Genomic DNA, 16,970 nt, shown 5'->3' with positions numbered 1-16,970 from the left:
CCACTGTACCCCGGGGAGAAGGGCTTGCTGGGGTTCCCAGGCTCTGCTCCCCCTCCCTCCCTTTGACCTATCCCTTGAGCTTCAGTTAGCTCCTCTCCCCAGGGAGCCAGGGAGGAGAGGACAACACTTCCCAGCTAGATTTTGCTGCAGGACTACTTCCATTTTCTTCTGCTCTGACCCTTGGGTTAATTTCCCCCACCCCATCCCCTGCTTTTTCAAGTTTCTTCTGTATTACTTTCTCTAGAATATCACCTCTGTATCAAGGCTCAGGTATTCATGAGAGGCCCTGCAGCTGGCCCTGGATCAGGGCTGGGAGCTCACCCCAGGAAGGCATCCTTGAGGGACTTTGTGTGTGTGAGTGCTTAGTCGCTTAAGTTGTGTCTGATTCCTTGCAACCCCATGAACTGTAGCCCACCAGGCTCCTCTATCCCTGGGATTCTTCAGGCAAGAATACTGGAGTGGGTTGTCATGCCCTCCTCTAGGGGATCTTCCTGACTCGGATTGAACCTGCCTCTCCTGCAACTCCTGTATTGCAGGCGATTCTTTACCACTGAGCGACTGGGGAAGCCTGAGGGACTTGACCTGTTTCCCAATCCACCGGCAGAGTCTTTAATCCACCCATGGTTTTAGCTCACCTGAGTAATGATCTTATTTTATGGTTGGTTTTGCCTCTACCATTAAACCCTCAGCATTAGAAATTTAATGGGCCCTGAAGAGTCGGACACGACTGAGCGACTTCCCTTTCACTTTTCACATTCATGCATTGGAGAAGGAAATGGCAACCCACTCCAGTGTTCTTGCCTGGAGAATCCCAGGGGCAGCGCAGCCTGGTGGGCTGCCGTCTATGGGGTCACAGAGAGTCAGACACGACTAAAGTGACTTAGCAGCAGCAGCAGGTGTCCAAGAATTCACTCACACCATGTAGACGTAACTAATTCACACTAATTGAATTCCTGCTGTAGAAAAGGAAGGTCAGAGCAGAGTAGATAAATATACCAGTCCTGATTCTAGTTTAGGGAAATGAGCTTAAGTATGAAATCACACCAGTCAATCTCACAGAAGATCAATCCTGAATACTCACTGGAAGGACTGATGTTGAAGCTGAAGCCCCAACACTTTGGCCACCTGATGCGAAGAGCTGACGCACTGGAAAAGACCCTGATGCTTGGAAAGGGACAGGAGAAGTAGGGGGACAGGGAAGCCCGGTGTGCTGCAGTCCATGGGGTCGCAAAGAGTTGGACACGACTTGGTGACTGACCGACAACAATGAGATCATCTGCATTTCTTGTAATAGGGACAAGTAAATGGCCCAAGTGTCCAACATAATTAAATACATTATATGGCAGTCCACCCAATGAAGTATTATGCAGACATAAACATGTGTGCAAAGTGTTTCATAACAACAAGAGGAAATGCTTAGGTTTAAAGTTGCATGGTCAAATAGAATCCACAATCATCTACGATGTGATAGATTAAAACTATATATATGAGCTATTCCTGGAGAAGCATCCAGAAATCTATCAGTGATTAAGAGGAGTTTTTCAAACATACTGATGATGTTTTTCTTATATTTAAAAAATATTCTCCTTATCTGGTATCATGAGCATATATTACTTTCATAATGGGGGAAAAAAAACCAGCAATGGTAAACTTTATTTTAGAATTCTTTAAGGCCTGGTGTCTGTGAGAACTATGTGTTGGAGGTCTCTGCGGACCATCCTGTCTGAGAGGCCAGGCCTCCATCATTCAACCCCCATAATGACAGCACTTAGTGCTGCCTGTGGACAGAGGTTTAGGAGAGAGGTAGTGGTTCTGACTGGGGTGCTAGGATTGCACAGGACAATCTAATAACCATGGAGGGCAAAGCGCAGAGCAGAGGAGCAATGGAGCCATGGGGACAAGGCCCGCATCCACCACTGACCAACTGCGTGACCTGGGGCACTCCCTTCTCCCTAGGCCGGCGTCTCTTCCGTGATAGAAGGAGTGTGGACCCCATGTTTGCCAAGGTTCTTCCAGTTCTAAAATTATGCTGAGATTCTCTTTTTCTTTCAGAAGTTGAAAGGGGGAGCCTACACATAGGTCTCAGAGAGCAAATCTGGACCCTTGGGTGCTGGCTTTTTGAGCATTGTTGCTAGTTTCCAGGCTGAGTTTTCTTCTCCTTAAAGGTGAGTGAATGGATAAATTTAGATTGATCCTCATGTCACTCCTGCCCCTTCACCCCTGCCTGTGCACTCAGCATGGCCCCTCCTTCTTGGGAATCCCAGGTCCGGAAGACATTACTTGGGGAGGCATTAGTCCCCCTCTGCCTCAGAGGGAAAATGAGAAAGGAGCTAATTAGTATGAAAATGCAGGACACTTTTAGAAAAAGGGACTTGAAACCCAATCCTGGGAGAATGAGAGGGTCCTTTGTGTGGCCCAAACACCAGGGCCCCCGCTTTCATCACGGCCTGGGAGCCACGACCTCATGAGCAGAGCTCCCCTTTCCTCACTTTGCGTCACTCCTCTGCAGTGGACTGACGCTGGCACGTAACGTACTCCCTGTGCGGGTCCAGGCGCGGAGAACTCCTCCCCGCCTCCTCTGCCCCACAACGGCATCAGTCCTCTTGGTCTGTATCTTTTGCGGTGTAAGAATCTTTTCCTTACAAACAGGTTTTGCCCTCCTCTGGAGCAGGACCCAGACCCACTAAGCCCACAACCCCCTCACTGAACTGTTGAGTACAGAGCCGTGGACTAACTTTGAGTTGTGCAGGTCTGGGTTTGAAACCCAGCTGAGATGGTCAGTGTCTATACCTGTAAATGGGCCATCCTCTTTCAAGTGAGTGTCTCAGGTTGGGTCCTTCCGGAAGCAAACGCTGAGATGGAGTGAAATGAAAAAGTTTACTGGGGAATAACAACTGTGAAAGGAAAAGGGAGGAGGCAGGATTGGGTGAGGGAGTCAACACAGCTGACAAAACCACACAGTCCCTGTGGGTTATGTGGGATGCTCCGGGGCGCAGACTGCCTATTAAAGGAAGCAACCTAAATGTCCATCAGCAGAGGAATGCATAAAGATGTAGTACATGTATACAACGGAATATTATTTAGCTGTAAAAAGGAATGAAATTGGGTCATTTGTAGAGATGTGGATGGACCTCGAGACTGTCGTACAGACTAAAGTAAGTCAGAAAGAGAAAAACAAATATCATATATTAACTCATATGTGTGTGGAATCTAGAAAAATGGTATAGATGATCCTATTTGCAAAGCAGAAATAGAGACACAAAGAGAACAGATGTATAGATACCAAGGGGGAAAGGGAATGGGAGGAACTGGGAGACTGGGATTGGCACATATGCACTAATGATACTGGGTATAAAATAGATGACTAATGAGAATATACTATGTAGGCCAGAAGACTGGAGTGGGTGGCCTATCCCTTCTCCACGGGTCTTCCCAACCCAGGGTTCGAATCCAGGTCTCCTGCTTTGCAGCCAGATTCTTTACCAGCTGAGCTACCCTGTCGTACAGGGAACTCTGTTTAATGCACTGTGGTGACCTGAATGGGAAGCAAGTCCGAAGGGGAGGGGATCTATGTACATGCATGGCTGATTCATTTTTGCTGTGCGGTAGAAGCTGCTGCTGCTGCTACTAAGTCGCTTCAGTTGTGTCCGACTCTGTGCGACCCCATAGACGGCAGCCCACCAGGCTCCTCTGTCCCTGGGATTCTCCAGGCAAGAACACTGGAGTGGGTTGCCATTTCCTTCTCCAATGCATGCAAGTGAAAAGTGAAAGTGAAGTTGCTCAGTCATGTCCGACTCTTAGCGACCCCATGGACTGCAGCCTACCAGGCTCCTCTATCCATGGGATTCTCCAGGCAAGAGTACTGGAGTGGGGTGCCATTGCCTTCTCCCACGGTAGTAGCTAGCACAATACTAAAGCAACTCCAATAAAAATTAATTTTAAAGAAGAGTTTTTTCAATGGGAACTATGTTCTCAATATTTAATGATAAATTGGAAGTATGTGTAAGAATTTTTATTAAGCCTCATAACCATAAAATAAAATAAAGGAATCTTGTGGGGCTGGAACTATCCAATTCCTTGCACCACTGCCTTGCAGCACTGCCCAGTCATTGACCTGGGGGTTGCCATGAGAAGTATGTGGTCTTGGCTTGAATGCTGAGGTGCATCTGAAAGAGCTAACAGCTGGTGTTACCATCTAAACACTCTCCCTGCAGCCAACAGTGAATCCATTCTTAAAGGCGCATCTCTGTGCCTTTGAGGAATAACAGTTCAGTATACAGGTGCCCACCAGGCAGAGGATAAACTCTCAGCTCATGTTTTTTTAGCTTTGGAGCCAGACAGACCTAGGCTTGAATTTCAGCTTTGGGACTTCCTGTGTGACCTGGGCAGGTGTGATTCAGGGCAGCGGGCATTCTGCAGTTCTACTTGACCACACAGCCTGAATCGTGACTCAGTAATGACAAGGGTACATATTCATCTCCTGAACCTCAGTGTTCTCAGATGTGAGATGGGGATGATGACATGTATCTTGCAGGGTTATAGGGACATACACAGGGCCTGGCACTCTAGTTCAAGTCTTAAGACTTAATAAATCAGGTTTAATAAATATCTCACTTCCTTCTCCATCTCAGCCTAGGTGCCTTAAGGCTGACCCAGAGCAACTTTATTAGTAAGAGTAACTTTATTAGTAGTGGGAAATGGCAACCCCCTCCAGTACTCTTGCCTGGAAAATTCCATGGACAGAGGAGCCTGATGGGCTACAGTCCATGGGACTGCAGAGAATCAGACACAACTGAGTGACTAAGCACAGTTTTAATAGCATGAGAGTCTATCAGGGAATCACTTATATGGAGGGAAGCAATTTTAACCCCACCCCCAGATGAGAGTCTCCCATTTGGGTAGCTTAGGAGAAAAATCACCTTTAAAGTTCTTGACAGGGCTGCCCATAACCCAGGCTAAGTCTGTTCAAGCCACATCTGTGTCTTCCTTCTCTGTGAAAACATCATAATCTTATCCTTACTCCAACTCACTTATACCCCAAATCCATAGACTATCAACCTAATCTTGGTTTCAGATTCCTGCCCCCAGTAACGTCCAGCAGTCTCCCGGTCAAGGAGGTCTCCACCAGAAAGACCTCAGGGCATCTACTTGCCTCCTCCCTTTTCACCCACCTCTCTTTGTCCCCATCAGACACCTTGGGAGGGGAGAAGGAAGGACAAGCAGATCAAGAAAGGCATTTGTTATGGAAATCTAGAAGTGTCCCAACTCTGGAAAAGGGGTGAGCTGACAGGTGCCTTGCCATGCTAAGTCACTTTAGTCATGTCTGACTCTTTGCAACCCCATGGGACTTGTAGCCCACCAGGTTCCTCTGCCAATGGGATTCTCCAGGCAAGAATACTGGAGTGGGTTGCTATGCCCTCCTTCAGGGGATCTTCCCAACCCAGGGATCGAACCCACGTCTCTTGTGTGTCTCCTCATTGGCAGGCTGGTTCTTTACCGTTGGTGCCACCTGGGAGGCCCAGCTGACAGGTAGCTGGGCTCAGAGGGAGATGAGACAGGAACTGGAAGCAGGCAGGGAGAAGATGAATTCATACGTGCCAACATCCTAAAACCCAAAGGGAGCACTGGAAAGACCTCAGTAGGCAGATGAGCCTGGAAATTCTTTTCCAGTGTCCTCCTCATGCCCTGCTTCCCTCACTTGTTTCTACCTTCAGGGATGACGTCAGGATGAAATGAGGGGGCAAGTGCCCTCTCTGAGTGTCTTCACATTTATAAAGCACGTTTCCATGTTTGGGCTTATTTTATTCTCACAACCTTTTGCGTGCCAAGTTGCTTCAGTCATGTCCGACTCTTTGCAACCCTATGGACTGTAGCCCACCAGATTCTTTTGTCCATGGGATTCTCCAGACAAGAATACTGGAGTAAGTTGCTATGCCATCCTCCAGGGGATCTTCCTGACCCAAGGACTGAATTCACGTCTCTTATGTCTCCAACACTGGCAGTTTGGCAGGCGGATTCTTTACCACTAGTGCCACCTGGGAAGCCCCCACAACCTTTTGCATAGGTGTTATTTGACAAAGACTTTTGCTTGACTGAACTGTATTCAGCCTCCCAAACCTCCTTCTAGAGCCATCTGTGCACTTTTCTATAAAATTTAGATTTAGCGAGAGCCCTGCCCAGTCAGTTTAGCAAAAAAAAAGGCCCATCTTCAATATCTGGTACTCTCAATGTCTGATCAGCTTCCTTATCCTCCACCATCCCCTCAGGTGATATTTAATTACCCTGGTCTGTCTTTCGCCAAAAATTCTGTTAAGTTGTTTTAGCCAGAATCCACTCACCCTCTGTTTTTTCTTAGTAATTTTCTATCCACTGACCCCCCTCCCTGCTTCTTGGCTGTAGCTTTCCACTTGTCTATGATCATTTGGAGTTAAGCCCAGGTCTATACTGAGGTCCCTTTTCTCATATTGCAAGAGTTCTGAATAAAATCTATTTTTTAATGCTTTAACTATAGTTCAGTTCTACTTTTTTTTTTTTTTTTTTGACGTAATATCCCTATTTCACAGATGAAGAAAATAAGCCTCAAAGAGGACATGATTTGCCTTGGGTGGCAGAGCTGGGATTCAGGTTCAGGTGTCCTGAGCCCAGTAGAAGTCTTGACCACCACAGTGGCTTCTGGAGAACTCTCTGCACCTCTAGTGCTCCCTGCATTGAGAAGTGGGAGGTTGGCTATGTTAGGTTGACAACATATCCAGCTCTTACTTTGGTCTAACTTGAATGCTTTTTTCTCCTCTGTAAGTTGGAAACTGTAGTCCAGAAAAATGTCATCAAACAAAACATGTTATGAGTAAATAGAAAGAACTCCTGAGCAAGAACTGACACAGCAAAATGATCAAGAAGGCCAAGTCAACTTTGGTGTCTGTGTAAATTTGTTTCAGTGATACCTTCCTCATATCCGGTCCCACCATTCTATGCTTAAAATTCCTCCTTACCTTTGTGAATTTCCTTCTCCTGGGAACGAAAGGGATCAACTGGTCCATACGGAGGTGGGGGGACTGCTGGGGGGACCATGCTACTTCTCTGTAGTATTTACATTATACCTGGATGGTCCAGGCTTTTGACTTTGGCTGTAACTGGAATTTCAGCTTCAGAAAGCAAGTAGCCAGCAGGGTGGTGGAGCCTTCCTGGTCCTCTGAGATGGCACCACAGTGTAGCCCTCCACTCCTCTCTGGATGACTCCAAGTTCTGCCTGGGAATGTGGACATGCCGATTCCTCATCCTAGGCTGTGCAGTGGAAGCCTGAGCTTCCTGCTCAGGGACCAATCACTCCATAGATTCCACGCTCAGGGAATCAAATCTGGAGGAACCAGAAGCAAAGGTTCTAGTTGTGGCAAAGAGCAGGGGAAGATCACCATTGCTGTCCTTTGCAGAACCAACTAGCTACCTTCTCTCACCTTCAGATTCTGCCTGGCACACCCAGCTGAGGCTTTCTCTTCCTTCTTAGTTATGCCTGCGAGTCCCAAGAAGTCAAAATAGGTGACTGGAGTGCCAAGGTCTCCAGAAGCAGCCCCTGCTTCCTCGGGGTCAAAATTCCTTCTCCCTAGGTTCTACTCTCAACCCCACTACCCGCCTCAGATTCCTCAAGCTTGCTTCCCCAGGCTGCCTCAGACTTTAAAGACCCTGACTCTGTTACACCCTCTAGTAGAAAGAGGAAATCCACCAAATGGTGAGGGTGGACCCTTTTCCTGACATGAAGCAAATATTAAGATTTTTTTTTTAATGTGGGCCACTTTAAAGTCTTTATTGAATTTGCTGCAATATTGCCTCTGTTTTATGTTTTGGTTTTTTGGCCACGAGGCATGTGGGATCTTAGCTCCCACATCTTCTGCATTGGAACGTGAAGTCTCAACCACAGGATTGCCAGGGATCGCCTGACTGAGCAGATATTCTGAGCCCAAAGCTCCACCCCACAAGTTGCATATGGGGTACCTCTAATTCCTGCCTCTCACCCCACATCTTTCCTCCCACTTTCTATGTTTCTTAGGATCTTCTCAAATTTCATTTCTTTTCCTAGGCGTACAGCCCCAAACTCAATGCCTCTTGGCTCCTCTCTTCCCTGTTCTGACCTGTTCTGTCTTCTGAAATGACTTAGCTGCTCCCGCTGTGGCAGTCCAAAGTGCTGGCAAGACATGAGCAGCCCAGGCAGAACACCAGGCAGGAGGGTGGGCTCCTCTGTGGGCTCCTCATTTTCAGGATGTCCAGGTTTCTATTCCCCTACATGCCCCTCCCGCCACTCCCCCTACCTGGCTCAGGCTGCCTAGGAATGCAGAAATGGGTGTATTGGTGTTTTTATTCTTCCCTGGTTGGGGAAGGGGGTGGGGACTGAGGAAAGAAAAGACAAGGCAAGGATGATTGGCATGGGGGCCACACCTTCTTTTGTCCTCTTCTGGTACTCTGGCCCCTCAGTGAAACACACCTATTTAAGGCCAGCAGCCAGTGGGGACAGATTCACCTCTGCTCCTCACACCATCGCTTCTGTGCCAAGGACCTTCCTGGGGGACCGTGAGGGACTCTTTCCAGAGCCATGAGGGGTACCCACTGGAGGAGGCTCCCCTGCATGTTCCTGAGCTGCTTGTGTTCCTACATCCTTGGGCCAGTGGTCCTGGGTAAGTGATGTACTTGGGGCAGCATTTGGGGCTGGGGGTGGCTGACTTCACTGAGCCTCCGAGGAGCTGCGATCTTTCATGGGGGGACAAAGAGAGAGGCAGAGAGAAGTGAGTGGGCAGAGATGGCACAAGATGAGGGAGAGAGAAAGAGAACGCTAGACAGAGGGGAAGGAGGAAAGAGTCAGAGAGAAGCAGGGAGACGTTGGGAGGAACAGCCTGGCTTGGGGAAAACCCACAGGGAGAACCAGGAAAGCAGAACTGTGGAAAGAGAGAGAAAGTTAAGGAGAGTGAATGACACAGAAAAACAGGAAAGTTCCATGACCAAGCTGGAAGAAAAACTTATAGAAAGATGAAAGGTCAGAGGGAAAGACAAGGGAGAAACAAACAAATGAATCAAAACAAGGTACATACGGAGGGAAGAGGAGGAGACAAGGAAGGAAGTGTTAGTCGCTCAGTTGTGACTGACTCTTTGGGACCCCATGGACTGCAGCCCACCAGGCTCCTCTATCCATGAAATTTTCCAGGCAAGGATACTGGAGTGAGTTGCCATTTCCTTCTCCAGGGGATCTTCCCAATCCAGGGATTGAACTGGGGTCTCCTGCATTGCACGCAGATTCTTTACCAATTGAGCCACAGGGGAAGTGGTCAATAGCCCATAGCAAAGATGTAATCACAGCTCCCTTGCCTCCTCAGGAGGCCTGAAAAAGACTTCACCTCACCCGAGGACTCATTCCTCATTAGGTGGGTCAGAGGAACACACTGTCTTAGAGATAATGAGAGGTGCAATGTGAGGGATGTGGAAGATTCCATCTTCCTTGCCACATTTAAGGGCTTGGCTAAGAACAAATGGAACCCCCACAATCTCTACCACCCTCCCAACCACCTCTCATCCTCACTGCTCATCACAGTGAGGAAATGGAGGCCAGCAGGAGCCTGCAGAGTCTGCAGCTACCAACCATTCAGGGTGTGTTCCTGGGGGATAGACTGAGGGGTGTCTGTAGAAGTCATGGCCATGGGCAATGGGGAGAAGATGGATTGGATTTAGGGACCTTGGGTGTGGTCTTGGCTTTGCCAATGAGTGATCTGGTCCTGTGACCAGTTCCCATTGTATGTCTTTCCAGGCCTCACTTCCCCATGCAAAAAGCAGGGTGATGGATGACATGACCTCTGGATTGCTAAGTCCTTAAGTTTTAGCATTCTGTGATTTAAAATCAACACACAAAGATGTTTAGTACCAGCTCTGCCCTCGGCCTTGCATTAGGGTCATCAAGCTCAAGAGGAGCCAGGAAGTGTGTGAAGAGGAGCCTGAAAGGGCAAGAAGTGAGGTGGGAGTGGGCGAGAGAAGACGGGTGGGGAGTGATGGCATGTGAGTGAGGGGCGGACCTTGAAGGTGGAAGGTTGTCCTGAAGCCGCACACAGGTGCCCTGGATCTGAGTCCTGTGCATTGGGAAAGGGCACAGGATGGAACAGGGCCAGGAAAAGAGGGGGAGTGGGCTGGGAGTTGGCCTCCCAGGCATGTGGTGGCGTATCCAGAGGACCTTGGAGGGAAAAGTAGTCTCCATGGGTTGGGCAGTGAGCCCCCCACATCTGCTGGGGTGGGGGCTTCTGGAGAAGTGGGAACTGGTCAGTCCCATTTTCTTGGCTCCCTGAGGGGGTGCCTACAGGTGACCTGCCTATGTCCGAGCCTAGGGTCTGCTTCCATACGGTGCCAGCACCCTCGTCCAGGCCAGAGTCCTCTCTGGAGCAGGTGTCTGAGCCTCTACCCCAGGTTGGAAGGAGAAACGCTGGGATTCCCACTGAAACTGTTACAGTGTAAGGGCTTCTGTAGGAAAAAGCCCTGGCTCTTGAAGGGGAAAGGAGAAGAGAAAGGTGGACACAGGCGGGCTGGATAGGGAGCCAGCAGAGACTTGGTGTCTACTGGTGGCTTCTGGTAGGAATGGCTCAGAAGGAAGCCTGGAAACCCTAATTCCACCCCCTCTGGCAAGAAAACTAAGTCAAAATAAGCCTCAGTCTCCCATACTCTCAGTGGTCTAGTAACCGAAGGGCCACCGCCCTCCACAGCCATTGGGAGGTGATGAGGTCCTGTAGCAAGTGCAGGACAAGGGAGATTCACAGTCACCAAGGGCCCCAGGGAAGGGCTCTCCTGTCCCCTTCTCTCTAAGAACCACTAATCTATCTAGGAGAGACCCACCCAACTTGCCACCAGGGGAATTTGAACCCTCCACTGGGGTCTGCCCCACCTTGGGAAACCCTCCCTGTGCTCGGGCACATTCAAAAGGAGAAAGTCCCTGAACAAGAGGTCCTGATAGGAAAATTCATCAAATTCAGGTCAATAGCTCAGCAAAACGTAGAGCAAAAAGCAGGAAGTTCAAACCGAAAGACCCCACGTCAAGTTTGCCACTTACCAGCCCAGGGGATAGGAGGATAGAATATTTAGCTCACAGACGTCATTGGCAAAGTTAGTGAAATGAAAAGGCTCTATTACTCAGGGTAGTGGTGAAGATAAAATAAGGTTGTATCTAGTACAAAGCAGGGGCTTCCCAGGTGGTGCTAGTGGTAAAGATCCCACCTCCCAGTGCAGGAGACATAAGACACAGGTGCTATCCCTGGGTCTGGAAGATCCCCTGAAGGAGGGCATGGCAACCCACTCCAGTATTCTTACCTGCAGAATCCCATGGACAGAGAATCCTGGCGGGCTACAGTCCATAGAGTTGTAAAGAGCTAGATATGACTGAAGTAACTTAGCACACACAGACACAGTACACAGCAGAAGAGAGAGAGGGACTGCTGCATTTTTATTGTATTTTAAAATGTATTAAATTATAGTTGGTTTACAATACTGTGTTAGTTTCAAGTGTACAGCTTCAGATTCCTTTCCATTATAGGTTATTATAAGATACTGAATATAGTTCTATGTGCTTTACGGAAGGTCCTTGTTTATCTATTTTGTATATAGTGGTGCATATTTATTAATCCCATACTCCTAATTTATCGTTGCCCCTCTTTTCCCTTTTGGTAACTGTAAGTTTGTTTTCTATGTCTGTGCAGCTATTTTTGTCTTGTATACAGGTTCATTTGTATTATTATTTAGATTCCACATGTAAGTGATATCATGTGATATTTGTCTCTGATTTATTTCATTTAGTATGATAATCTCTAGGTCCATTCATGTTGCTGCAAATAGCATTATTCGGGACCACTGTATTTTAGAGCTGGGAGACTAGGGCAGAAGGGGGATAGAGGCAGAATGGAAAGGACATTTCCGTTGGCGTGGAGACATTCCCATTCATCTAAAAGATCTTTGATCTCTTTAAAAAACACCTCCCATTTTCCTGTAGCTTTGCAAGTGTCCACTTGGTTTATTCAGAATGTGTCTTCTTACATGTAAAAAAAAGGAAATAGACCATTTTTTAATACCACACACAAAAATAAGCTCAAAAAAGATTAAAGACCTAAATGTGAGACTGGGCATTATAAAACTCCTAGAGGAAAAAAAAAAAAAAAACAAAGGAGAAACACTCTCTGACATAAATCACAGCAACATCTTTTTTGATCGACCTCCTAGAATAATAGACATAAAAATAAAAAATTAACAAATGGGATCTATTTAAACTCAAAAGCTTTTTCACAGCAACGGAAACAATAAACAAAGCAAAAAGACAACCCACATATTGGGAGAAAATATTTGCAAATGATGTGACTGATAAAGAATTAGTCTCCACAATTTACAAACAGTTCATGACACTTAATAATAAGAAACAACCCACTCAAAAAATGGCCAGGAGACCTAAATAGATATTTCTCCAAAGATGGCCAATAGACACATGAAAAGATGCTCAACACCGCTAATTATCAAAGAAATGCAAATCAAAACTACAATGAGATATCACCTTACACCAGCCAGATTGGCTATCATCAAAAAATCCACAAACAATGAATGCTGGAGAGGGTGTGGAGAGAAAAGAATCCTCCTACCCTATTGGTGAGAATGTAAATTGGTACAGCCACTATGGAGAACAGTGTGGAAGCGCCTTAAAAAACTAAAAATAGAGCTAACGTATGACCCTACAATCCTACTCCTGGACATATATCCAGAAAAAAAAACATGGTCCGAAAAGATACATGCACCCCAATGTTCCTTGCAGCACTGTTTACAATAGCCAAGACATGGAAGCAACCTAAACGTCCATCAACAGAGGAATGGATAAAGAAGATGTGATACTTATATACAATGGAATATTACTTGGCCATTAAAAGAATGATATAATGCCATCTGCAGTAACATGGATGGACCTAGAAAGTGTCATATTGAGTGAAGTAAGTCAGAGAATGAGAGATAACATATGACATCCCTCAGATATAGAATCTAAAAAGAAATGATACAAGTGAACTTACAAAACAGAAAGAGACTCACAGAAAACGAACTTACAATTGCCAGAGGGGAAGGGATAGTTAGGGAACACTGCTTAAAAACACTGCTATATTTTAAATAGTTAACCAACAAGGACCTATTGTATAGCACATGGAACTCTGCTCAACGTTATGTGCCAACTTGGATGGGAGCGGAATTTGGGGGAAAATGAATACATGTTTATGTATGGCTGAGTCCCTTCATGGTTCTCCTGAAACTATCACAACACTGTTAATTGGCTATATCAGTTCAGTGGCTCAGTTGTGTCTGATTCTTTACAATCCCATGGACTGAAGCACACCAGGCTTCCCCGTCCATCACCAACTCACAGAGCTTGCTCAAACTCATGTCCATTGAGTTGGTGATGCCATCCAACCATCTCATCCTCTGTCGTCCCCTTCTCCTCCTGCCTTCAATCTTTCCCGGCATCAAAGTCTTTTCCAATGAGTCAGTTCTCATTGGCTATATACCCCAATCCAAGAAGGCAATGGCACCCCACTCCAGTACTCTTGCCTGGAAAATCCCATGGACGGAGGAGCCTGGTAGGCTGTAGTCCATGGGGTCGCTAAGAGTCGGACACGACTGAGCGACTTCTCTTTCACTTTTCACTTTCATGCATTGGAGAAGGAAATGGCAACCCACTCCAGTGTTCTTGCCTGGAGAATCCCAGGGACGGGGGAGCCTGGTGGGCTGCCGTCTATGGGGTCGCACAGCGTCGGACACAACTGAAGCGACTTAGCAGCAGAAGCGCAGCAGCAACATATACCCCAATACAAAGTAAAAACTTAAAAAACAAATGAACAAACAAAACCCAAATGACACAGTACACTAAAAAAAAAAAATGAATGTGGCTTGTGGCTGCTCAGTTCCTTGCACAGCAAGCTCCTCCACACCCTTGGTTACTGAGCTCTGTTCCAGATGCAGAGGCTGTCCTTGCAGAGTTTGACATATCAGTAATTTATGTCTCCCTTGTCAGGAGAGGCCAAGAAACAGTTGGTCTTTTATGTGCTCAAACATGTGGTTTGCTACTGTGTCTGTTCTCTGGTTTTGTGGCATCTCTGAATGCTTCAGAGAGGCACTGATGGAGCCCATCAAGCCATCTCTCCCAAGGACAGGACTGAAGACTTTCCAGGCCATCTCTCCTTCTAGTTCCTACCTTTCACATTCTACTAGGCTGATTCATGGCAAGCAGACACTTGCTCACCATTATGTCCTCATTCCCAGCATAGCACTAAAGAGTTGAGTTGAAATGAACTCCATTTTTGGCATTTCATAGAGCTTTAAATACTCAACATTTTTCTTGAGATTCCAAAGTGGGCCTAGAAACTAGGTGTCTGTGTTTGCACACGCAGCCTCCAGAGTCATGGCCATGCTCCTAATGGAGGGCACTGGCTTGTGCAACAGGAAGCCAGATTCTCCACATGTGCACTTTTCAGGTCTTCATAGACATCTCTGATCTGTATAGAAGCCCCCAACTAAAATTGCTTGAATTTGATAGTGGGTTTGGGGGAATTCAGAACAGAAAAGAGTGAGGAGTTACTCATTCACTTGCTGAATTTTGACTCGTGCCAAATGCTCTAGACACAAGGATAATGAAGTCATGGTTTCTATCTCCAAAGCTTGTGTGAGGTCATGCAGCCATAAATCGGGGAGCTGGGCCTAGAAGATGGGCCACTGCATTAGCACTGTGACACACAAGCTCTGTAAACCAGCCCTGCTCATCAATGGAGGGTCAACAGAAGCACCCAAACCTCATGCTGAGATATTCATTCATTCATTCATACATTTGCTAGTTAAACAACTATTTAAGAAGTTGTGCCTGACATTGTTCTAGGGCAGCACGTGTGAACACAGAGAAGAATGAAACAGCCAAGGCCCAGCCTCCTGGAGCTAAGATCTAGTGTGCAGAGAGTTACAAAATAATTACAGAAAAATTCCTCAAATGCGGTATTATGTTGAACAAGTATTATGATGAGAGCAAAGTAGGGAAACTTCATTTAGATTAATAAGTCCATGAAGCCCTCTCTGAGGAAGTGCTGTGCGTATGAGCTGAAACCCAAGTCTAAGTAATAAAATGAGGTGGAAATTGTGGGAGAGGAGGGGGGAGGAGGAGGAGAAGGGAGCATGAGCCAGGCAGGGGAAGACGTGCAGAGTAAGGAGAGACCTTGGCCCTTAGGAGTACTTGAAAGAGGTGGGCAGATTTGGATGAGGTAAGACCTTGTAAACAGTGAAATGGAGTGTGGATTTTAAGGAACTAAGATGGGCAGACATGGGATTCCCAGGTGGTGCTAGTGGTAAAGATCCTGCCTGCCAATGCAGGAGACATAAGAGATTCGGGTTCGATTCCTGTGTTGGGAAGATACCCTGGGGGAGAGCATGGCAACCCACTCCAGTATTCTTGCCTGCAGAATCCCACGGACAATGGAGCCTGGCAGGCTACAGTCCATAGGGTTGCAACGAGTTGGACATGACTGAGGTGACTTAGCACTTAGCACAAGATGGGCAGACAGTACAGGGTTACAGGTAAAGCAGTGATATGATCAGGTTTGAACTTTGTAATGGCTGCTCTGGATTCCTGGAAGGAAATGGATTGGAAGAGGGCAAGGGTGAATTGGAAACCAGTTAGGAACTGGCTGTAGGAGTCCCAGCAGAAAGTGCTATGGCTTGGCCTGCTGGTAGCAGCAAAGATCTGGGAAGGGAGTGGGTAATTATAAAATCATCAGCAAGCTGACCTTCTGCCCTAATAAGGACATGGTCACAAGGACTGCTGCCTTTGCCAGGCTCTCAGGGCTTCCCAGGTGGCACCAGTGGTAAAGAACCCTCCTGCCATTGCAGGAGATGCAAGAGATTGGGTTTGCTCCCTGGGTCAGAAAGACTTCCTGGAGGAGGGCATGGCAGCCCATTCCAGTATTCTTGCCTAGAAAATCCCATGGACAGAGGAGCCCGGTGGGCTATAGTCCACGGGGTTTAAAAGAGTCAGACATGACTGAAGTGACTGAGCACGCACGCAGGACTTTGTAGAGACCAGGACAGCAGGCAGTGCAGAGTGCCTTTTATTGAGTTTAGATACTGGGCTAACTATTTTACATACAGTACCCTTTGGTATTACTAGCATCTACCCTCATCCCACTTTTAAAAATAAGGACCTCAAGACTCAGAGAGGTCAAGTAACTTGCCCAAGTCACATTGTGAATGTTGGTTAGTTTGACTCTGAAACTGACACTTTATACATATATATGTATATTTATATTCATGCTCTTTTTATTATGGTTAATTGAAAGATCATTGACCATAATTTCCTGTGCTATTCAGTAGGATCTAGTTGTTTATCTATTTTGTATGTAGTAGTGTGTATCTGTTCGTCTAGTCAAAGCTATGGTTTTTCCAGTGGTCATGTATGGATGTGACAATTGGACTGTAAAAAAGCTGAGCACCGAAGAGTTGATGCTTTTGAACTGTGGCATTGGAGAAGACTCTTGAGAGTCCCTTGGACTACAAGGAGATCCAACCTGTCCATCCTAAAGGAGATCAGTTCTCGGTGTTCATTGGAAGGACTGATGTTGAAGCTGAAACTCCAATACTTTGGCCACCTGATGCAAAGAACTGACTCATTGGAAAAGACCCTGATGCTGGGAAAGATTGAAGGTGGGAGGAAAAGGGTACGACAGAGGATGAGATGATTGGATGGCATCACCAACTCAATGGACATGAGTTTGAGTAAACTCCAGGAGTTGGTGATGGAGGGAGGCCTGACATGATGGAGTCCATGAGGTCTCAAAGAGTTGGACATGACTAAGCAACTGAACTGAACTGAAGGTGTATCTGTTAGGCTTCTCTCAGTCTTCGCTCAGTCAGTAAAGAATCTGCCTACAATGCAGTAATTTGCCTGCAATGCA

The 16,970-nt window shown here is 46.8% G+C and overlaps 1 protein-coding gene across 1 annotated transcript in view; it reads left to right on the top strand.

Annotated features, from left to right (window-relative positions):
* The first annotated feature begins 8,486 nt into the window (after window positions 1–8,486).
* The window catches only part of MUC4 (mucin 4, cell surface associated), a 51,172-nt gene continuing 42,688 nt past the window's right edge, over window positions 8,487–16,970 (top strand). Inside the window, exon 1 of the mRNA XM_070789029.1 lies at window positions 8,487–8,663. Coding sequence (XP_070645130.1) covers window positions 8,582–8,663 — 82 coding nt within the window. The 5' untranslated portion in view covers window positions 8,487–8,581. The remainder of the gene's footprint in view (window positions 8,664–16,970) is intronic.

The sequence above is a fragment of the Bos indicus genome, chromosome 1, assembly GCF_029378745.1.
Source record: "Bos indicus isolate NIAB-ARS_2022 breed Sahiwal x Tharparkar chromosome 1, NIAB-ARS_B.indTharparkar_mat_pri_1.0, whole genome shotgun sequence".
In the NCBI taxonomy this organism is placed as follows: Eukaryota; Metazoa; Chordata; class Mammalia; order Artiodactyla; family Bovidae; genus Bos; species Bos indicus.
Note: the sequence above shows the minus strand (reverse complement) of the source record. Positions and strands in the feature narration are given on the sequence as shown.